Below are 24303 nucleotides of genomic sequence, written 5' to 3'. Positions count from 1 at the left end.
TTCTTTTTTAACAGGCACCCTTAATTCATATATAAAATATATTAGGAGTGCGATCAATAACATTTTATTACAATCTCTTAGTTAATTTATGTTTCTAAAAATAAATGTCCAAGCATTATTTTTTCTAATTTTTTTTTGTTGTAATTACAACATTTATTTTGTAAATTTTCAAGAAATTCAAAATAATTTACATTATTAAAATTAGGTTTGTATTTTTTCGAACACGCGTAGTACGTATATGAGAATAACAAGAAATATGAGGAACCCTGTTTTCGGCACTGTAAATTATTTAAATTTTTTGAAAATTTGCAAGAAGAATGTTGCAACTACAACGAACACCACCATAATTTTTTAAAAAAAAAAAATACTTCGACATGTCTTTTTGGAAGCGAATGTTGACTAAGATGTTGAAATAGGAAGTTGACCATAACACTTCTCAAAATATATAAATGTACTGTCTCTACAGTAGTTACATGTGTACCTAAATTTTTTTATACGTGATTGAATCGAATTGTGTTGAACGCTATTTTTCACACAGTAAATTACACCGTGGTATAAATAAAATTTATATTATAATTTTTCAATGTACTGAAATCAAAATAGCACTACGAGTGCGTCCATTTAATTCCAGAGGTTGCATCTGAGAAATTCCCACAATATATATGAACATATATGATTTTTATTCACTATAAAAAAAAAAAATTCCACAATATACATATATGAATATATTTTTTTCTTTTTGTTTAGGTGAGCAGTTGCCACCTTGCCTCTCAATAGCTTTGCCCGTACATGCATGCAAAGCAACTGTTCCTGTTCTTGATTATTAGAATTTGTTTTTGTTGTTGTTATTGTATTTAGCTAAAGAAAAAAAATATGTTTTTGTTGGTCTTGTTAGAACAAGGGAAGACTTAGATCATTTTATAACAAGCTCCGTCTTTTAATTACCACTTTCTAACAATTTTTAATTTTTTTCTGACCATTTTCTAATAATTTTCTAACATTTTTCAAATAGCATTCTAATATTTTTCTAACAATTTTACAAAAATACCAAACAACTGTTAGAAATTAGTTAAAAAAAGGTTAGAAGATGTTCTGACAAATATTAGAAAAGGTTGTAGACATGTTAGAAAAAAGTTAGAAAATACTTAGTGTTAGAAAAATGCGAGAGAAAATGTTAGAAAAACAAAAGTTTTAATACCTACCTCTAATTTTTTTCTAACACCTATCTCTATCCATTTTCTAACATTTTCAAATGTGATTAATATGCAAAATATAGAAGAAGGAAAGAAAGGTGATTAGTTGAAACTATGCAAAGGAATTAAAGTATTTGGGTCATTTTTGGTGAGTTATGAGTTAGTTCTGTGAAAAACAATAATAAGGATATATGATTAGTACTAGCGGGAGTATCAAGGTCATTTAGTGGAATTACATATTGGTTGAGTGACGACTTGGGCAAAACAGTACATTTTGTAGAGAAATTATTATTTTGTTATTTGAAAAAACAAACAAAAATGAAATAAAGACAACTGTGAATGCAAAACAGTACATTTCGTAGAGAAATTCTGCGATTTCTACAGTAATTTGCCCAGGAGGTGTTACATTGTAATTGGAGGACCAAAGCCATTAACTACGAACCCTAGCTTGAGAAAAAAAATGACATGTACCTTTACCTACTACAAATAAAGGTAATATTTACTGAAAGCTTTTTAGTTATAATATATTTTGTCCGACTAGATGTAATTTTTAATAAGAATAGAAAATTATTTGTGATTAAAAAATTATATTTAATTACAAGTTGTTATTAATGTAATTTTAGTGACAATCTATTATTTAAATTATAATTTTTGTGATTAATACTTTTAGCCATATTTTTTTAGTGATGATATAAGTAAAATGATTGTTCTTTAGTCACAATTTTTTTTTAATAGCAAAATTTACTCTGAATAAAACTAAGATTTTATTGTATTACCGCGTTCACATATACCTTGTTTTTTTAGTATATATAGAGGTTATCAGCAAACATTTGCTTCACATCAGCAAAAATGCTTTTTGTTCATCAAGCCACAACACTAATGATGTCCACTCCAATCTTAGCATCATCATCTCAAAATGGAAAAACACATAAAATTGTTCGGCCAACTAAAACTTTTCAGCCACATATTTGGGGAGAGCGACTCGTACGTTACACTATTTCAGAACAGGAATTGGTGAGTAAGATCATTTCTATTCGATCTAGCTATTGTTTATTATGATATATAATTTGTTATATATATATAACAATTGTTTTATATTTTTTGTGAATGTGCATGCAAAATTTTATTTGTTCACTTACAGATTTGAATATATATATATATATAATGATGAAAAAAAATATAAAATACTTATTAATTGTATTGTATGTAATGTCCCAGTGTAATAAAGAAGAACGAGTTCAAGAATTAAAAGCAGAAGTAGGAAAAGACATATTTGGAGAATCAACATATGATGTTTCGAATCAATTGAAGTTAATTGATGTCGTGGGATGTTTGGGATTGTCTTATCATTTTGAAAGTGAAATAGAAAACGAGCTAGAATGCATTTACAACCAAAGCATTGATCAGAATTACCTTTTCAAAGATGAAGATTTACATGACGCTTCTATTCGGTTTAGACTTCTACGTCAACATGGATTTAAGGTTTCTTCTGGTAAGTATATATATTAATATTTGATTCTTGATTTGATTGTGAGTAAAATATTCTAAATCTGAATTACGCACACATGCAGATATATTTGAAAAGTTCAAAGATAAGGATGGAAACTTTGAAAAATGCTTGGCAACTGACACACTTGGTTTGCTTAGCTTATACGAGGCTGCACATTTGAGTTGTGTTGGAGAACATATACTAGATGAAGCGCTTGCTTTCGCTACCAGACATCTAACTGAGTTTTTGGCAAATAAAAAAGAACATGATGATCTGTTATCAAAAGAAATATCTCGAGCCCTAGAAAGGCCCTTAAGAAAGAGCTTAGAAAAGCTTCATGCCAGGCATTTCATTTCAATATATGAAAAAGAGGCCTCTCATAACAAAGCATTGCTACAACTTGCAAAGTTAGATTTCAATCTATTACAATCAATGCACAAAAAAGAGCTTAGTGAAATCGTCAGGTATATATATATATATGTGTGTGTGTGTGTGTGTGTGTGCATTCAGTGACTTATTTTTATCAAGCATGATTGATTACTATTACTTAGTTATTTACATCTTTGTCTTGCATATGAAATTAGGTGGTGGAAAGAACTAGACTTTGTACACAAATTCCCTTTTGCAAGAGATCGGATTGTAGAACTATACCTTTGGGTATTAGGAATCAATTACGAACCCCAATACCCTTTGGCAAGAAATATTTTAACCAAAATCCTAGCACTCTGCTCAATCGCTGATGATATTTATGATGAGTATGGCACATTTGAAGAACTTGAGCTCCTATCTGAAGCAATTGAAAGGTTTGATTTGGACATGAATCATATATATTTATATATATTGTCTTCTATATTTATATTTACATACTAATTAGTGTATATATATTTTAGGTGGGACATAAGCTTTATGGATAAACTCAATCAAGAATATTTGAAAACATTTTACAAGGTTCTTTTGAATTTTTGTGAAGAATTTGAGCAAGAGCTTACGAAGGAAGAAACTTATAGAGTTTACTATGCAAAAGAAGCGGTATGTAAATCTATCAACTTTTATACAAATAGTAGTATATATTCGTTACATTCATTTGGAGATTTGGAGAGTAGGATTGAATTCAATAATTTTTATTATGTGATTTTGTTACAAAGTTCATGTGATACTTGTCAATATTTGTATGATTAATAGTTCAAAGAATTAGTCCGAGCGTTTTTGGACGAAGCTCGGTGGTTGAAGGAAGGACGCGTCCCAAGTTTCGAAGAGTATTTGAAATTTTCTATGAATAATTATGGTGGTTACTTCAAGTTGATAGTGAGCTCTTTGGTCGGAACGAAAACAAATATTGTGACAAAAGAAGTTTTCGAGTGGCTCTCAAAAAACCCGAAGATTGTTAGGGCATCCATCACTATTTCCAGGCTCATGGATGACATAGCTGAACACAAGGTAAAAAAATCACATACAAATCACTACGCTTAATTTATGTAAAACTTTAAATATACAATTCATATTTTTTTATATGTATCTGTATATGTGATGTTTTAATTAATTAATTTGTTTACACAGTTTGAGCAAGTGAAATGCGATGAACTATCTGCAGTGGAATGCTACATGAAGCAATATGGTGTATCCAAAGAAGAAGCATATGACGAACTCAATAAACGAGTAGTTAATGCATGGAAAGAAATAAACGAAGAGTTTCTGAAGCCAACTGATGTAGCTTCACCTATATTAGTCCATGTCCTTAATTTTTCGAGAGTAGTGGATCTTCTCTACAAATATGGTGATGGCTATACACAAGTTGGAAAAGTGACCAAAGATACGGTTGCTGCTTTGCTTATTGATCCGATTCCATGATAAATCTATCATTTATATATACATATATGTATATATATATAACTTATATAACAAGACTCTATTAATTACTTATGCTTGTTAAATTTAATAAATAAATTAAGTATTTAGTATCTCATCAACGTTTTTATTGTCCTATGTGTACGTAAGTGGGAAGAGATATGTCGGCTCTTTCAATATATAATTAATTAAGGGTATTTTCCTTCATCAACAATTATTAATTTTACATTGTATATATATGATAGCATATAGGTTCCATTTTATAGATTGCTTATATTTATTGTGTGAAGTGTTTAGGATATAAAATTTCAATACTTAATTATAGACAATGTCTAAGAACTAATTAGACTTGGAACTTGACTAATTATGCCTCTTAACATAAGGTAATTTTTTTAATATGCCAACTTTAATAATTCTTACATTTGTATGCCAGTAGCCATTTTTTTTGGACAAAAATACCCCTCTCATTAACAACCCAATACTCAATCTCTCTCAATTCCTCCCCTTTCCTCTATCTCTACAGCGGCACCACCCCCACATCCTCCCCAAGCTGCCAATGCCAATGCCATTGACGCCCCCACCTCTCACCACCATTGAAGCTGCAATCTTCTACCCCCATTGAAGCTCTATTTTCATTTTTTAAAAAAAAATTAATGATGAAAAATTAATTCCGAAACTTACACTACAAAAAAAAAAATTATGCATAACTCTGAAAAAGTGCTATAAAAAATAATTTATAACATTTTACCAAATGCTAACATAGCCCATGTTATTAAAAGTCTGGACATTTTTATAATAATTTTCAAGTGTTATAATTAACTATTTCATAACAATTTTTCTTTGTTATAAAATACATACAATATCTATTTATCAAGCTTATAAATATTTTTTCAAGATTCAAATATTATGCTTATTTAATGATACTATTTAAGTGTTATAAAAAATGTTATTATAGATTCTTTTATAACATTTTGCACATGTTATATTATATTAATGATAACTTTTTGTTATAGTTGTTATTTTTTTACAAATAAATATTTATTTATATTATATTTTAATAAATTTTATTTTTGATACCTTGATAACAATATAATAAAAAAAACAATAGATTTACAAAAATGTCAATATCATCATATTAGGTAACACCGTCCAAATACATGTTTCACTTAAGAAGTGAATAACTTTCAAAAAGTAGAATTTAGAGAATCAAAGTCATCATAATCAAATTCTAGCTCAAAAGTTTTCCTAAAATTAAAAAAAATTCCATGTTTCACTTAAAAAGCGGACAACGAACCAATAGCACCAATAGCCATGGATGGCGTTCGCCTTTGCTCTTCGTCTCCAATGACTTCGGTGACATCGATATTGTCTGTTATAGTATTGAGGTCGCTCTAGTGGTCATCCATAGGAGTCGATCAGATACACTTGGTCATCCACAAAATCCATAGCGATTGGAGTGAATAAAGTTGTATAGACCTTAAATATCTAATGCGACATCAACGGAGAATAGCATAAGAATAGCTTTGCAGAGTGAGAGCCATTGAATCTAATCCCTCTACCACTGAAATCAACAATACAAATCAAATTACCCAAACAAAATCGAAAGAACGGGAGAGAGAGAAAGAGTTCACCCAAGCAATACTGTAAAGGTTTGGAAGAGTGGTGGAATATTTGAGAAAGCTTTGGACATTCCTATCAATAGAACTTCCATTAGAACTACAAAGAGCCTTAGCAAAGAGAGACATTAAGGAGAAGAGAGTGATTCTAGGGCCAAAAGAGAATTTGCAAAAATGAAAGGCATCACATGGGCCCAAAATCCAACATTCACCTTCAAAATCTAACATATATGTATACAAGACAAAATTTTGGATATATAAACTGCAATAAGTATAGTTGCAATTTCATTAGCACTCACCTCAGTGATTGGAATAATAGGATCTGGTTGCATTTCCCATCAATCATAAGCAGCAACAGAGTTGAAGTCATCAATAAATTTGTTAAAAGCATCTTCATACTTGCTGCCCAAAAAGGATTGTAGCATAAACGTGAGACAAAATAAACAGATTAACGGGATAATAACATGATTATGTTTCCAATCTTACAGGCTTCAGAGCATGACATGCCATTTAACTAAAATGTGTTACTAAACAATGTCTTATATAGAAATCAGTTCATAATGATTGTTATGGTAGAAATAATATTATTTTACACATAGAAAGACCAAAAATAAATCTTCAACTTAAAAATTGGAATATAAATACTTATGGGTTCAAATCAAACCATTACACTAACATCCTATATATCATCATTAGCCATTTTAGAAGTTACTTTACACTATTTCAATGATTGCATTAGGAGGAGAGTAGGGAAGATGCCATGGTTCTCTAAAGGTGTTAGGACCCATAAAGTACATCGTGTGAACATGGCTTTGAGCTTCTTCAGATTTGGTTCCTTACACCTATTCAATAAATAGTAATAATAATTATTATTTTTTAAAAAACGTGAAAGATAATGTGCATAATTTTATCAAAACTCTGGAAGGAAAAAAACACGAGAAAGTGCTTGTAAAAAAAGAAATATGTTTACATATGTATATACATACCACAGATAATGAAAGAAGATATGGGGAATGGTGACGACGGTCATGTTGAATTGAACCTGCACGGTTATAAGAACCTGAACCAATAAATTTTATCCTTAAAGTATTTAACAACGTAGCCAAAAGAACCAAAATGCATGATAGCAGAACTGAGAAAGGCCAGGGTCCTCCAAAAGTATAAAGCAACTCTTCAAGAGGAGTATAGCAATTTGGCATTCTATACTTGTCAGATATACACTTATAGGAACAAAAAATTCTACAAAGCAGTAAATAGGATATGTAAAGCTACCTCGCATATATATATATATATATGTATGAACTCAGTGCGACTAGGAAGAAGATCAAGTGAGCAAGGAATACAAAGATTGTCATCTGAGCCATCAGTATCTTTATATGTGCCAATAGGGCATTCCTGTAAAATTGTATAGCAACTAAATAAAATTTATGTAAAACACAATTCAACTTGTATAAGTAGACTAAGTGCTAACACTAAGAATATTCTCTTAGTCAAGAAAACAACCAAATGGGAGTTTCATCGCTTCCATTCAACACTCAAATAACATAAAACTTGAAAAATCTCTTCTCAGTTCTAGGTACCCTACTTTATATTTCATGGAACTTGTACTACCCTAATTTCTAGTGGTTATAAAGGAATAATAAAGGGGAAGAAGAATGATTTTGCCTCCCTGTTCAACATAAACAATTAAGCTACAAACTATGACACCTGTGTGTGTGCATATAGACAAGTAACAAGAAAGATTCAGAAGTGGAAAAAATTCATATTTTGGGTACCATTGGAAATATGAAACATACCCTGCAGTAAGTGCCATAGAGACCCTTGGGACATTTTCTTCCAGTGACAATGCCCTTTTCACCATAAAGACCACCATTATTCCCAGAGCACCTCCACTGTCAGTTAGCATGAGTCATAAAAAAAAGTAAACTAAGATTATTAAACAAACATAATGGTTGTATACTTGTATGTGACTATTAGTACAGATTAACAAGATTATTCAAGTTGTACTAAATGCCAATAGGTCCATTACTATGTTTTTAATATTTAGAGTTAGACAGTTAGACCCTTGAACACTTGTTACGACTTAGCAGTCATATTTTTAGAGTACATTTATTATTGTCATGTTTCAATTTCCAACCATACCTATTGCCAATGGAGCCACTTATTATTAGTAATTTGGCTAAAACATGTCAGCTGGTCAACTTGTATTAGCAGTAACAACAAATTGTAGATCTAAAATTCCAATGAATGCAATCATAGTCTCATAGAGATCATAGCTGACCTGGAATAGAACAAAAATGGATCACTGATAACGGAAGTTCTGGCTTCTTAAACCAGAAAAGATCATCCCTTGGCCTCATCCTTTCTCCATGAACTCTTAAACCAACATTCTCTAGTGCCAGGGTCACAATAATATGTTGTAGCTTTGTGCCAATCAAAAGAACTAGTTGCATCTGACAATATTCAAAGGCTCATTTTAAAGGTTATCATTGTTGCAATATATTCAAATGCCTTGTGCTAGCACCTTATTGAAAGACTTACTGAAATTGGAATGATTGCAATCCAGAAATAGAGGTTAGAATCTGTTATAACGTACACAAGAAGGGAAAAAAAAACTTTCAGCCTCAGAATAATGCTTAAATCACATTAATATATCTAATTCAAAGTAAAAATTACAACCTAAATAAAGAGCATTACATAACATATATGTGTATATATATAATCCACACTGTATCAATATATCTACATTATATGTATATACACACAAATAAAACTGAGATGATGATTGATACCTCCTACGGGCTTGCGAATCCCAAGAGAGCGAGAGAGAGAAAATCATTGGAATTCGATGTCGTATTAAGCTTTTGATGAAGAACCCATAAAATCAGTCACCGCTGCCAATGTTCGACTCTGCTCTTCGCCTTCTACTACTTTGGCAACATTAGTAGCGTCGTATCAGATTCAGTTCTGCAGTACTATGGTCCTCCTCAGAAGCCGATCGAATACACTTGGTCCTCCACCAAAATCCTAAGCACAATCGGAGCAATTAAAGAAGTGGAGATCTCAAAATTCTTACGTGGTGCAGGCAGAGAAAAGCTTCGCTGGTGTTGTTGACGGCACCGGAGAATGGACAAAGAATTGGAGGAGAAACTGTCGTGAAGTGAGACGGACACCATCTGTGAGAGAGAAGGCGGGGTGGAGAGAGACTACGGCGGAGTGAGAATAAGAGATCAAAAGAAAAAAAAACATGTGATAGGCCCAAAGCTCAATATCATACTTAGAAACCAATATATGAGATCTTACTGGCCCAATAAACAATAGGAATATCCTAAACAATAACACTTTTTGAAAAATGTCATTTTTCAGTGGAATATAACATCAAAATTGTTGTAGTGTTAAATCGAAGGAAAGTTTGACTTAAGGCATTATATTATGAATTTTGAACACTTGTGTATAAGATTTTTTGGTTTTGTTTGGCTTTTTTATAGATATAAAACTTAAAAAATTGTAGAAAAAACACTACATTAACGATGAATATGCGATGGTCGCTTGAGAACATAGTTTTATTAGGCCAAAAAAGTGATGCTTAATGATGTCTAACGATGTATTAACGATGGTATATATATTTAGTTTTTTAAATTTTGTAGGACCATTGGAGGGTCACAAGTAAGAGGAGGTCGTAATGTGTTGCCTCCTTGGAGGTGTTGCATCGCCTGAATACAATTTATATATATATGTAAATCACCATTAAATAAGTAAGCAGCCACAAATATTAAAATTAATATTTAGAGATAAAGATGCTATAAAAAATTAGATCAATGAGTTTACACTAAGGGATAAGCTTCAAAGAGGATAAAATGAAGAAAAAGATGAAGAAGAAGGTGAGACCATCAAGAAATAAGTTTTGCCTCCTCTCAAGAGATTGAAAAATGGAAGACAACGGTCTATAGATTTATAAATAAACCTACTTAATGCCGCCAATCGTCTAGTTAAACTCTGGACATCTTTATGCTTTCGAGGTGAGGGCATATCAATTAACGCTTGGATCTTGTCAGGATTAACCTCTACTCCTCGCGCGTTTACTATGAATCCCACGAACTTCCCCGGCGATACTCCAAAAGAGCTTTTTTGGGGGTTGAGTTTCATGTTGTATTTCCGTAAGACGACAAAGCATTCTTTGAGGTTGTCTGCATGGTTATCGTTATGTTTAGATTTGATTAACATATCATCAATATAAACTTCCATGTTATTACCTATCTGCTTAGAAAATATTCTGTTCACGAGTCTTTGGTACGCTGCTCTAGCATTCTTAAGCCCGAAAGGCATGACGTTGTAACAGTTAACCCTTTATCTGTTACAAAGATCGTATGTTCTTGGTCTGGTCCGTACATGGAGATTTGTTTATATCAAGAATAAGCATCCATGAACGACATAAGACCGTGCCTAGCCGTGGCATCTACGAGTTGATCGATCAGAGGCAGGGGAAAACAATCCTTGGGACATGCCTTGTTGAGGTCGGAGTACTCAATAAAGGTTCGCCACGTCCCGTTGGGCTTCGGAACCAATACTAGGTTGGCGATCCAATCAGGATAGAAGAAATCTCGTATGAACCGATTTGCCTTCGTTTTTGCTGCTTCGGGGGCTGGGTGTAACAAAAGTATTGTTACTCTTACAAAAGTTAATAATATGAAAAATTTAGAAACAAAAAAAAATCTTGTTTTGAATGTTTTTAATAAATACATATTTACATAATTTAGTTTATTTTTAGAATTTTATTATTCATTAATTATAATTTTTTATTTGAATTTTGGCGACATTTTAAGATTGTCGGCGTTGAACTTTTATTAATTATCGACGTTGGGGTCAATAACGACACCTTTTAACTGTCGGCATTGATCTCGAATTAACTATCAGCGTTGGGGTTAATAGCGACACATTTTAACTGCCGGCATTAGTCTCGAATTAATTGTCAGTGTTAGGGTCAATAGCGATCTATTTTAACTATCAGCATTAGTCTCGAATTAATTGTCGGTGTTATGGTCAATAGCTACACTCAAAAGCAACTGTGACAGTTATTAGCTGTCGGCATTGGTCTCTATGCCTATAGTTTTTAACTGTCGGCGTAGAGTCCCACTAAGCAATTACGACAGCCAACTCGGAAAAGCCCAATTTTGTAGTAATGTGTGCAATTTGAAAGTGTATGTATCAGTACTCTTTTAAAAATTATATAGAAAAATCTATTGTATAATGTTGATTTAAATATTCCGTAAATGAAAGTGATAAAATAATATTTAATATTTTTCATATATTAACAACTTTAATTATTATACGATGAATAATGAAGAGCTATCAAATCATCGCGACTTTTCTTTGTCTTCCTCATTAAGATATATGGTTGGAATAGTGAATATAAACGAGAAAATAAAACCAAGAACTTTCAAAGAAACATACTATCATTTATAGAGATATAGATAGAAAGTGACATCATCACATGCATGTGTGAAGTTTTCAATAAAGGAAGCAGAAAACCAAACAATACGTTATGACTAATAAAGTCTCCTTTCCACACTTGCATTTGATTCAACACGCTAATCAAGAGTCAATGGATTGACTACTTAAAAAACTGTTGGACTAATTGAATATTATACATGCATATACGATGGTTTTTAGTTCTACAGAGTTGATCAAGTTTCATAGACGGGTATAAACAGATCACTAATAAGTAGGCTAAGGCTTGCTAATACACTTATTGTTCGTGAGGATCAGAATGAAGATAGTAGCAGTGGGGCTAGTGCTCTTGCTCGCCACCGCTGCAAATGTGATGAGTGAGATTAATCAACCTCAGTGCATAGAGAAAGAGAAAGAGGCTCTCCTCAGCTTTAAGCTATCTCTACATGATCCTGGAAATCTTCTTTCTTCTTGGAGCAATAATGGCACGAACCAAAATTGTTGCGATTGGAGCTTCATCACTTGTGACGACCAAACCAACCATGTCATTGCCCTTAATCTTACTAATTATGATCATCATGCCAACCCTGTGGGTGGTGAGCTTGGCTCTTCCTTGGCTGAATTGCAGTATTTGAGCTACTTGAACCTCTATGGGATGAGTTTTACTCGAATTCCAAAGTCTATTGGCTCTTTGACAGAGCTTACATATCTCGGTCTTGGAGAGAATCCTATCCATGGAATTATTCCTCCACAGCTTGGAAATCTCTCCAAATTGCAAGTTCTTGATCTATCAAGCTCTTCTCAAATGGTTGTTGACAATCTTGAATGGCTCTCCCATTGCACTTCTTTGATGACCATTTTCATATCAAATTGTCTGCTTCCTAAGGTAGATACTTCCTCTCTTTCCTTCACAAATAATTCCTTCCTTTTCCTTAAATCTCTTCAACTGTCTGAAAATTCTATACACCCTTCAACAATTACTTGGTTATTAAATTCTAGTATCAATCTTGAGAAGCTTGTGCTCACAAATAATGTCATAGAGGGAACCTTTCCAAATTCCTTTGGACACATAAAATCTCTTGAATATGTTGACTTGTCAGGGAATGAACTTGGAATAATGGGAGTACCAAAATCCTTGAGCAACCTTACAAAACTTAAGTACTTAGATTTGTCTCATAACAATCTTAAAGGAACTTTACATGATCTTTTAGGAAACCTATTAGGATCAACCAAAAGCTCTTTAGAAAATTCGTTCAATTCTATATTTGTTCTTGATTTTTCTCACAACCTTTTATCTGGAAGCATTCCTGCTGATTATTGGGGGAATTTTCAGTTTTTGATTGTTCTAAATTTAGCACACAACATGTTGTCTGGAGAGATCCCAAGCTCAATTAGTATGCCAATCCTTCAAACTCTTCAATTGAGCCACAATAACCTCTCAGGAACTTTGCCTTCTTCGTTGAAAACATGTGGTTTTCTACGAATTCTAGATTTAGGGTCAAACAATTTGACAGGACCAATACCACCATGGATCGGAGAAATACCAAAAATATTGGTTTTACTTAGTTTGAAGTCAAATAATTTTTATGGAAGTATACCATTGAATCTTTGTAATGTTTCAACAATGCAAATTTTAGATCTCTCCTCAAATGATTTATCGGGGTCCATTCCTTCTTGCATTAAAAATTTCAAAGCAATGGTTGAAGATTATTATGATCCAAAGACCATTATTCCTTCAATTCCTGTTGTAACTACTACCCCAGGAGTAGGGTTTGACGATTCGTATATAAATACTGCATCAATTATATGGAAAGGAACACAGTACGAATATGATAAAAATTTGGGATTATTACGAATCATTGACCTATCAAATAACAAATTGAATGGTGAGATTCCTATCGAAGTGTCTCATCTTTCTCAACTACGTCAACTAAATCTGTCATGCAATAATTTTTCGGGTGGAATTCCTAGAAATATTGGAAACTTGAACAAGCTAGAATTGCTTGATTTGTCTCGCAATAAAGTTTTTGGTGAAATTCCCACAAGCCTGGCTGAAATATCTTCTTTGAATTATTTGGATCTGTCAAATAATCGATTGTCAGGAAGAATTCCTACAGGCACTCAATTGCAAACTTTTGATCCATCTCGATATACCATGAATTTTGGACTCTGTGGACCTCCAATATCAAGATCATGCCCAGGAGATGAGCCATCTGATCCTCAATCTCCAGCTAATGATAGTGATCAAGGTGCCCTCAAACCTAATTAAATCCCTTAACAGACACCAAGGGAAAAATCATCATTTCCCGCCTATTTCGTTAATTATAATTAACACCCTCTAATTCCCATTATTTCAATATTCTCAAATGCTAATAAAACATATCCCATTACCCTTTAATTCCCGGTAATATTCTAATCCTCAAAATTACCATGAGACTCACCCCGAACCCCGAAATTAACTCTGTTATGACCAGACCGAATACTTGCATCCAAAGATCGTCTCATGCTGAATGGCTCGAACAAATCCACATATTATGTGGTATTATTTAAAATTCACCCACATGCATGAAAATACACAATTATGCCATCAACGGGCCACATTACCAAAATTCCCTTATAATTAAAAAATGGACCAATATGCATGCATTTATCATCATATTATAATATAATTCACACAAACATGCATATAATCATTTAATGGCATAATGAATAAACTATGGCCCTCCCAGCCTCCTAATCAAGATCCTAAACCTTATTAGGGATTTTGGGGCATTACATTCCAACTCCACAAGTCAAAGTCAGTCACAAGCCCAACCTACTCATACGCCTCAAGAAGACATGGCTACCATGGCGGAGATGATGAAGTCAATGCATGAAGATATCCGGATGTTGAGATCTCAACAAGGTGCATCTGGTAACCCTCAGCATACCAGTTCACAAACTGAATCGCGGTTTGACAGCCTTTTGCAACGGTATTTACCATCACAACTTGAATGCGGTATATCTTCTCAATGTCCAGCTCCTTGGTTGATGCCACAACAACAACAACATTTTCATCCACCTCAACAGAATTCTCCTAACATGTATGGAGGTACATCACAACAATTTCATTACATGTATGGACGCTCTTCCCAGTCCTCTCCTATTTATTACCCCGATGTCCCTGCAGGATCTAAGACATCACATCATAGGCATCGTGACTTTGGGGATTCATCGCAGCAGCAGCAGAGATATGGTCAATTTGTGAGTTCGTCGCAACAGCAGCAGAGGTATGGTCAGTTTTAGAGTTTATTGCACCAGTCTCCCTCAGCACGACCACATACTCGACAATTTGTAGACTCGTTTGGATCATCTTCGCAGCAGTCTCCACAAGCTTATTACCCTTCACCACCAGCACCACAGTTTGATTCACCACCGTTGCCACACCCTATCATTGGGGAAGGTATTAACTTGAACGTTAATGAATATTTCTTGCCTGGTTGGCCCGATCCAAACAATAATAATTACTTTACATTTTTTAATTAAATTAAGACAATTTATATTTTATTATGTTTATTTTATGATTAGTTTATATGTAATTAAAGTAAGACAATTGATAATTTATTATGTTAATTTTATGATTAGTTTATATGTAATTTTGTTTGATGAATATTAATTGTGTTGTTAATAATTAGTTTCAATTTATGTTAAATTTTATTATCTTTAAATAAGTATTATATATAATTATTATTAAATAAAATGAAACGAATAATTATATTTTAATATTATTAATTAATTACCAGCGGATTAATAGGGGCAAGACCCGCAGGTATTAAATGAGTCACACATGGGGATGACTATATTTTACACCGGCAGAGTCCGCTCCTAATAATCCGCCGGTATTAATAGACTACCATTGGGGTGCTAGTTCGTGCAGTAATAACCACAATTACCGACCAATTATTACCGGCGGAATCCAATATTATTGGTAGAACTTTGTCGGCGATAGAAGTACCTTCTACCGAGAACAACCAATTTGTCATTGGTAGGAACTCAAGCGATGTTAGAACCTCAAAACTCAATTAAAATCTAATTCAATTCAACTTTATTAAAACATTTCTATATATATTATATTTAATATAAATTATATTTAGTTATTTTAGAATTTATTTGCTATCATTTAAGATTATAATAGAGCCTACCATAACATAGTAAATTAAGAAACCCTAAAGCACGAAAGGAAATGAGTTGTCACTAATTTTAATTTTAGTCTTACCTCTCTCAACATTTCAGCTATTAAACGTTAGAAACCCGACTGGCGATTTGTTTTAAAATACATTTATTATTTTATATTAATTATAAAATAAAAATTAAATTAAAAATAAAAAATATAATAAAAATTAGAGTCAATTTTTTTTTATTGAATCGCATGAATAAAGACATACAACAATTTCATAAAAGTCAAAATAAACAAGTCTAGAAAACAGCATACATAAATAAGAGATGCCCACCCTGTTGTAATACTGTGATTGATGTACGATGCCCTTTAATGCTATTTGGCCATGGCTTGAACAATTCACACAAGCAAAATATACATTTTTGATTGTTGAACTGTGTGGCAAATTGACAATTCATTTGATTATGAATGTTTTGCTATAATTTTTTTTTATTTATAAAAACTTAAAAAATTTGCTGTCAGAGACAAATTGCGATTTTAAATGAGAGTGTTTAAGATCCAAATCAATCCTATTATCCTCAACTTATCAAAACTAATATAATTAAAAAAGTTAAATATCTAATTACAAATGGATTGGATCAATTGGCGGATGACACTTCAAAAATCCAATTAAGACCAACAATCGATCCTTATTAAAAATATATATTTTTATACATTTTATATTATATATCAATATATTTAATTTTGTTAGTTTTTATTGCATATGATATTAAGGGGGAATCATTTGTATATATACCATTAGCTTAAAAAATAAAAAATACAACAAAGTATTTGGATATAACCAGATATGCGAGCTTAGATAGTTTGGACATAACCGAATTATCAAAAACATAAAAGTATTTAGATATAACCAGATACGCGAGTTTTGATAGTTTGGACAACCGAATTATCAAAATCATAATAACATTTGGATTTAACTAGATGTGCAAACTTAATAGGTTTGGAGCAAACCAGCCAAAACTAATCGACGATAAGTAGGAACCTAAACCTACTTCGAGATAAGTCGAGATCGAGGCTGGAATATCTTAAAGGAAAATAGTTTCGAACTCTTAACCTTGGAGTAAAAACCGAGGACGAGATACAACAAAGTATTTGGATATAACCAGATACGCGAGCTTAGATAGTTTGGACATAACCGAATGATCAAAAACATAAAAGTATTTGGATATAACCAGATACGTGAGCCTAGATAGTTTGGACAACCAAATTATCAAAATCATAATAACGTTTGGATTTAACCAGATGTGCAAACTTAATAGGTTTGGAGCAAACCAGCCAAAACTAATTGACGATAAGTAGGAACCTAAACCTACTTCGAGATAAGTCGAGATCGAGGCAGGAATATCTTAAAGGAAAATAGTTTCGAACTCTTAACCTTGGAGTAAAAACCGAGGACGAGAAAAAGTAACTAAGCAAAAAAGATATAACTAAACCAGTCACATTACATACCATATAAGAACTTTCGGGTTCACGGTTAAAGTAATATCCGACCTTGATGAATAACGAGATCAGAAGCGGATAATTCGAGCAAGCGATGCATGAATGCATCGAGTCTCGAGCCTAAATCAACACTGTTTGTATGAATAAATAAACATAAATGATTCATCAATATAAAATGTGCAAGAAGTGTAAAGCATATATAAATCAATATAAAAAGAAATTGTATCAGCCCTGTGGGCATAAATTAAAGTAATTACAAAAATAAGGGGACGCAGCCCCAAGATAATATTTCCCTGAGATCAGATTCAAGAAGGAGGAGTCTCCTTGGCCTTCTCAGCATCAGCAGCACCGGACCCCTCAGGACGAATAGCATGACTATCCTTCTGGGCACCCTCGGAAACGGCCTCCCGAGCAGCCTCTTCCGCCTCAAGCCGAGCATTCCACTTATCAAGAAGCTTCGCCTCGAGAGGGCCTAAGAAGCTGGTATCCAGGTCTTCGTTGTTGGCCCACATTCTGTACATGGCCGAATCAACCGCCTGGTCCTTCTTCTCTTTATACTCAGTAAGGAGACGAGCCTTTTAACCCTCAATAATATCAAAGGTGGCGGCCTTATCTTCTTCAAGCTTTTTGTTGGCCTCCTGGAGTCGAGCGTTCTCCTTCTCAAGCTCCTCGAGCCTAGCTTTCTGCTTCCCAAGCTCGGATGCCTTGGCCTTGAGCTCCTTAGCTCCTACCTCAAGCTTTGCATTTGCTGCCTTCAGGTCATCACTTGCTTTGAGGAGGAGATCCTTCGCCTCCTGAGCATAAGACTTGCTCGAATGGATCTCATTGTTCAACTTATAGTTGAGCTGGGCAGTAAAGGCGAGAGACTGACAAAAGAAGAAATCGTCATTAGCGCCAGGACTGTGTAGTCTTGGGCATTATAACTAAGAAGTAGAAGAAAACTTACCGCGGCAGCGAGCTCGATACTCTTCTCATAGAGGGCAGTGCAGTCTCGGGCATTGTTCAAGTATTGCCACTGAGGAGCTTCGAGACTGCTAAAGCTCTGGCCGATTTGGGACATAACATCCGAGCCCAGCGTAGACCCATGGGACCCAGCTGAATTGTCAATTACATACTCCTCCATGTGGGTAGAAACTGACAGCTTCGAGATTGCTAAGTCTATTGGCTCTTTGACAGAGCTTACATATCTCGGTCTTGGAGAGAATCCTATCCATGGAATTATTCCTCCACAGCTTGGAAATCTCTCCAAATTGCAAGTTCTTGATCTATCAAGCTCTTCTCAAATGGTTGTTGACAATCTTGAATGGCTCTCCCATTGCACTTCTTTGATGACCATTTTCATATCAAATTGTCTGCTTCCTAAGGTAGATACTTCCTCTCTTTCCTTCACAAATAATTCCTTCCTTTTCCTTAAATCTCTTCAACTGTCTGAAAATTCTATACACCCTTCAACAATTACTTGGTTATTAAATTCTAGTATCAATCTTGAGAAGCTTGTGCTCACAAATAATGTCATAGAGGGAACCTTTCCAAATTCCTTTGGACACATAACATCTCTTGAATATGTTGACTTGTCAGGGAATGAACTTGGCATAATGGGAGTACCAAAATCCTTGAGCAACCTTACAAAACTTAAGTACTTAGATTTGTCTCATAACAATCTTAAAGGAACTTTACATGATCTTTTAGGAAACCTATTAGGATCAACCAAAAGCTCTTTAGAAAATTCGTTCAATTCTATATTTGTTCTTGATTTTTCTCACAACCTTTTATCTGGAAGCATTCCTGCTGATTATTGGGGGAATTTTCAGTTTTTGATTGTTCTAAATTTAGCACACAACATGTTGTCTGGAGAGATCCCAAGCTCAATTAGTATGCCAATACTTCAAACTCTTCAATTGAGCCACAATAACCTCTCAGGAACTTTGCCTTCTTCGTTGAAAACATGTGGTTTTCTACGAATTCTAGATTTAGGGTCAAACAATTTGACAGGACCAATACCACCATGGATCGGAGAAATACCAAAAATATTGGTTTTACTTAGTTTGAAGTCAAATAATTTTTATGGAAGTATACCATTGAATCTTTGTAATGTTTCAACAATGCAAATTTTAGATCTCTCCTCAAATGATTTATCGGGGTCCATTCCTTCTTGCATTAAAAATTTCAAAGCAATGGTTGAAGATTATTATGATCCAAAGACCATTATTCCTTCAATTCCTGTTGTAACTACTACCCCAGGAGTAGGGTTTGACGATTCGTATATAAATACTGCATCATTTATATGGAAAGGAACACAGTACAAATATGATAAGAATTTGGGATTATTACGAATCATTGACCTATCAAATAACAAATTCAATGGTGAGATTCCTATCGAAGTGTCTTATCTTTCTCAATTACGTCAACTAAATCTGTCATGTAATAATTTTTCCGGAGCAATTCCTAGAAATATTGGAAACTTGAACAAGCTAGAATTGCTTGATTTGTCTCGCAACAAAGTTTTTGGTGAAATTCCCATAAGCCTGGCTGAAATATCTTCTTTGAATTACTTGGATCTGTCAAATAATCGATTGTCAGGAAGAATTCCTACAAGCACTCAATTGCAAACTTTTGATCCATCTCGATATACCATGAATTTTGGACTCTGTGGACCTCCAATATCAAGATCATGCCCAGGAGATGAGCCATCTGATCCTCAATCTCCAGCTAATGATAGTGATCAAGGTGCCCTCAAACCTAATTAAATCCCTTAACAGACACCAAGTTATTTGGCCACTTCCCTCTAACTTTCAAATGCATCAACTTCGCCAAAAATTTTAAGGATGATATCCAATCACAACCCGGATACAACTCAGCTTCAATCTCGTCGAACAACTCGTCATAATACTGTCCCATTCGACTGCCAGACACACCATCTGCTTCCTCTGCATTTGTCGGTAAGAGGAAATCATCAACGACGTCAACCATCTCGTCTACATCTTCATTCTCCTCAACTACCTCATTGGCGACACTAGCTTCCACCTCACCGTGGTAAACCCACTTTTGATAACTCTGTTGAAAACCCTTGTCAAAGACATGAGCCTCCACTGTATCTATAGTTTGTAGTTTAACATTCAGGCACCTCACACACGGGCATAAAATTCTCCCATCGCAGTCTATGTGTTCTTTTGCCATTCTCAAGAAGGCTTGGAGACCGTTCCAATAAGCATCACAGTTACGCTTCCTTAATGACGTCCAACTCTTATCGATCGGCATCTACGATACAAGAATAAACAATAATTAAAACTTATTGACTATGTGTGTGTGTGCCCTAATCCACCTTTTCACTCCACTTCTATAAGGGTAAAGAACCTATCCCATTCAGATTTGTAGTATACATATAATTTAATCTACACTCTTAAAATTGTTTCGTTTATGTAAAAATTTCGGCAGCACCTCCCTATAGTTCTCATAAGTGGGTAGACTAAAATTAAGTTTGCCCACTTACGAGAACAAATAAGGAGACACATATTGAAATCTCTATTAACGAAACAATAAAATGAGTACTAGATCAAATTATAGGTACACAACAAATCCAAACTATCCATGCGGACACATACCGTCCTGGATAATTCGGAGAAGCATATTTAAGAGTTCTTACTGACTCAGCTTCACCGAACGGGTCTAAGGCTTTTCGTGATTGAAAATAATTAATAAAACATTATCACTAAGTGATAATATATAAAACGCCTATCCAATCTTTGGTGATCAAATTTTATCACCAAAGAAAAGCAACAAAAAAAGAAATATTTTTTAACACTAGATGTTTTATGATGTCTTATAAAATCTTATGATATTAAATTATAATATTGTAATTATAATCTTATGATGTCTTATAATGTTTTATTAAATCTTATGTTTTACTATTAAATAAAATTATAATTTTTTAATTCATTTATCTAAAATTTTAATTTATTTTGAAATTATTTATCTAATTTTTTAATTTATTTTTTAATTACTAAATTTGTTAATATTAAATTAAATTAAATTTTTTTAATTTATTTTGAAATTATTTATCTAACTGTTAAATTATTTATCTAATTATTTAATTTATTTTTAAATTACTAAATTTGTTACTATTAAATAAAATTATAATTTTTTAATTCATTTATCTAAAATTTTAATTTATTTTGAAATTATTTATCTAATTTTTAAATTTATTTTTTAATTACTAAATTTGTTAATATTAAATTAAATTATAAATTTGTAATTTATTTTGAAATTATTTATCTAACTGTTAAATTATTTATCTAATTATTTAATTTATTTTTAAATTACTAAATTTGTTACTATTAAATAAAATTATAATTTTTTAATTCATTTATCTAAAATTTTAATTTATTTTGAAATTATTTATCTAATTTTTAAATTTATTTTTTAATTACTAAATTTGTTAATATTAAATTAAATTATAAATTTGTAATTTATTTTGAAATTATTTATCTAACTGTTAAATTATTTATCTAATTATTTAATTTATTTTTAAATTACTAAATTTGTTACTATTAAATAAAATTATAATTTTTTAATTCATTTATCTAAAATTTTAATTTATTTTGAAATTATTTATCTAATTTTTAAATTTATTTTTTAATTACTAAATTTGTTAATATTAAATTAAATTATAAATTTGTAATTTATTTTGAAATTATTTATCTAACTTTTAATTTATTTTTAAATTACTAAATTTGTTAATGTTAAATTATAATTTTTCACTTTATTTTTAAATTAAATTATTTATCTAATGTTTTAATTTATTTTGTTAATTCTAAGTAGTCAATGTTTTATTTATTATATTATTATTTATTTAGTACTCTAACTCTACCAAAATTTCGACAGCATAACATTTCTATTATAACATATCCCAAAAATTTAAAACCCTACAAAACACACTCAGAAAATTCCGAGAACATTCACAATATACATATTATTAATCAAATTTAAATACTAAAACATGCTACAATTTTATACACATATATAAATATATCACTAAACACATCTTACTTTGTACACACATTCACATATTAATTAAAATAATAACATAATTAAAAAATAAATACCTTGATGCCACAAAATTATAAATACTCTAGTGACCAAATTTCCAATAGATACTCCTTCAATTTCTACACAAAATCAACCCAAAAAATTAAATTTAAACAAACATAAACCTTGACTGAGTAAAAGTACAAAATTAAACTAATAGACATCTGTAATTTATGCTCAGTATAAAATACACAAAACCTTGATTGAGTATATATATATTTATATATAAATACACAATTATAAGCCAACTATGAGTATTTTGGCTTAATTTGTCACCATAGAAATATGGTAATGAACGTAAAGTCGTATATTTATTTGTTGTTGTTATAAATATATATACTTAACCATTTTGTCTTGTACATTTTTTTGCTTTTTTTTTTTTTGTTATATGTTGAAAATAAAAAAGTCTTGATATGACAAAGTGGTTTAAAATATTTGCTTCTATATGAGTCCTACAGATTTTGAAGAAACATTAAATTGATCATTAAAAGAATTGACAGAAAACTATTGCTAAAAAAGTCTTACATTTTGACACTACCATACTATATATTACACATTTATATATTAGACTTACAGCTCCCTGAGCGTTCTAATGTTACCAATCTCTGGAGGAATGGAACCACTGAGTCGGTTTCCCAGTACACTCCTGCACCAAATCAGCCAACAGTTAAAAAATGATGACACATTTGAGAGATACATTGTGATATTGATATAAATAATTGATAAGAAGAGAGCACAAGTAACTTACAGAATGCGCAGGGGTGCACGAGAAAGGCTTGGGGGGATTGATCCATTGAGGTAGTTGTAAGAGAGATCACTGTGTTTAGTTAAAGAAAACTTAGTCTTCTGATACTCTATAATAATATTTATTATCTAGTAATAAACTCTGAAAACCATGCTTCTACTACTACTGGAACTACCATTCAACTCTGAATGCATTGCCGTGTTATTGCATGAGTAAATTCTGAAAAGTACTATCTGATTTATATATGTGACTATGGGAATGTTTAATAATGAAGTTATGTCTCACATGCTATTTTCCAGATTTGATATTGTCCTGTATGTAATAATTAACATGTTCTAGCACTTTTCTATAAAATTAAAATCCAATGTAAATGTGCACTTAAGTTTGTAATCCAATGTAACTTTTTCTGTAAAATATATATAATTCCAATATAATATGAATGTGCACTGAACTATATCAACTAATTTGAAAAACCTCATATCAGAAGTAAAAAATATAACTTTTAAAATCCAATATATTTAAAAGGTTGTTATAAGCATCATTACTTACATATATTCTATCCCTCTCTATATATATGTATATATATACATATTTAAATACTTACAAACTGTACACTATGATTTGGTTCCTTCAATAAAACACATTGAATTTACAAATACAAAACTCAAACCTCAGGTTCATTTTTCAATGATATATCACAAAAGGCAATCAACAGAAAAGACCAATAAAAGAATCAGACCCTTCAACAAAGCTACAAAAACTCACTACTAGACATCTGTAATTTATGCTCAGTATAAAATTCACAAAACCTTGACTGAGTAAAAGTATCAAATGCTAAAACAAGAAAAATTCCAAAATTAGGAATAGCTAAAATTAAGGCATATTTGAATCTTTCAACACAATAGTCCAGCAAAATAAATCAGAGATAAATGCAAATATCAAAGGCCCTTTAGTATATATAGCAAGTCTCAACAAATAATCCAGACCCATTCTCTGACAGACTAGACAAACACAAAGGAAGGCAGCGATGAACTTTCCTTCTTCAATATGCATATAGCCGATGATTCAAAAAATTCTTAGAACAGAATATGTACATGGTAGCTCAAATATCTAAAGACTTGAAGACTAGATTAAAAGGGGAAGAATAAAAAAGACCTTCAAGCTGAATGATTGAAATACCAGACCCCAAACCGAAAGAAGCATAAAACCCAGAAAAATCATTCCTT

The 24303-nt window shown here is 32.2% G+C and overlaps 3 protein-coding genes and 1 long non-coding RNA gene across 4 annotated transcripts; 3 read left to right on the top strand and 1 right to left on the bottom strand.

The window, feature by feature from the left end:
* The first annotated feature begins 2039 nt into the window (after window positions 1-2039).
* Window positions 2040-4724, top strand: LOC133781462 (germacrene-A synthase-like). Its single transcript, XM_062220445.1, has 7 exons — window positions 2040-2207; window positions 2412-2685; window positions 2765-3146; window positions 3267-3485; window positions 3573-3711; window positions 3865-4119; window positions 4240-4724. The coding sequence occupies exons 1-7, from the start codon at window positions 2043-2045 to the stop codon at window positions 4528-4530; spliced, it is 1725 nt and encodes a 574-aa protein (XP_062076429.1). The 5' UTR covers window positions 2040-2042; the 3' UTR covers window positions 4531-4724.
* Window positions 4725-11767: 7043 nt separating this feature from the next.
* Window positions 11768-13875, top strand: LOC133781461 (receptor-like protein EIX2). The gene has a single exon (XM_062220444.1). The coding sequence runs from the start codon at window positions 11911-11913 to the stop codon at window positions 13858-13860; it is 1950 nt and encodes a 649-aa protein (XP_062076428.1). The 5' UTR covers window positions 11768-11910; the 3' UTR covers window positions 13861-13875.
* A 4493-nt stretch (window positions 13876-18368) lies between these two features.
* LOC133783674 (receptor-like protein EIX1) lies at window positions 18369-19994 on the top strand. The gene has a single exon (XM_062223324.1). It carries the CDS (start codon window positions 18369-18371, stop codon window positions 19992-19994), a length of 1626 nt encoding a protein of 541 aa, XP_062079308.1.
* A 2207-nt stretch (window positions 19995-22201) lies between these two features.
* LOC133783725 (uncharacterized) lies at window positions 22202-23157 on the bottom strand. The gene is made up of 3 exons (XR_009870933.1): window positions 23081-23157; window positions 22907-22978; window positions 22202-22412 (listed from the first exon to the last, which is right to left on the bottom strand). It is a non-coding gene; the product is annotated as an uncharacterized LOC133783725 (long non-coding RNA).
* Window positions 23158-24303: the final 1146 nt, after the last annotated feature.

Source organism: Humulus lupulus, chromosome 6, assembly GCF_963169125.1.
Source record: "Humulus lupulus chromosome 6, drHumLupu1.1, whole genome shotgun sequence".
Classification (NCBI taxonomy): domain Eukaryota; kingdom Viridiplantae; phylum Streptophyta; class Magnoliopsida; order Rosales; family Cannabaceae; genus Humulus; species Humulus lupulus.
Note: the sequence above shows the minus strand (reverse complement) of the source record. Positions and strands in the feature narration are given on the sequence as shown.

Coding starts and splice junctions, on each gene's coding strand:
- LOC133781462 (XM_062220445.1), top strand. CDS start 2,043: ATGCTTTTTGTTCATCAAGCCACAACACTAATGATGTCCACTCCAATC. Junction 2,686..2,764: donor TGGATTTAAGGTTTCTTCTG/GTAAGTATATAT, acceptor GCACACATGCAG/ATATATTTGAAAAGTTCAAA. Junction 3,486..3,572: donor CTATCTGAAGCAATTGAAAG/GTTTGATTTGGA, acceptor TATATATTTTAG/GTGGGACATAAGCTTTATGG.
- LOC133781461 (XM_062220444.1), top strand. CDS start 11,911: ATGAAGATAGTAGCAGTGGGGCTAGTGCTCTTGCTCGCCACCGCTGCA.
- LOC133783674 (XM_062223324.1), top strand. CDS start 18,369: ATGTGGGTAGAAACTGACAGCTTCGAGATTGCTAAGTCTATTGGCTCT.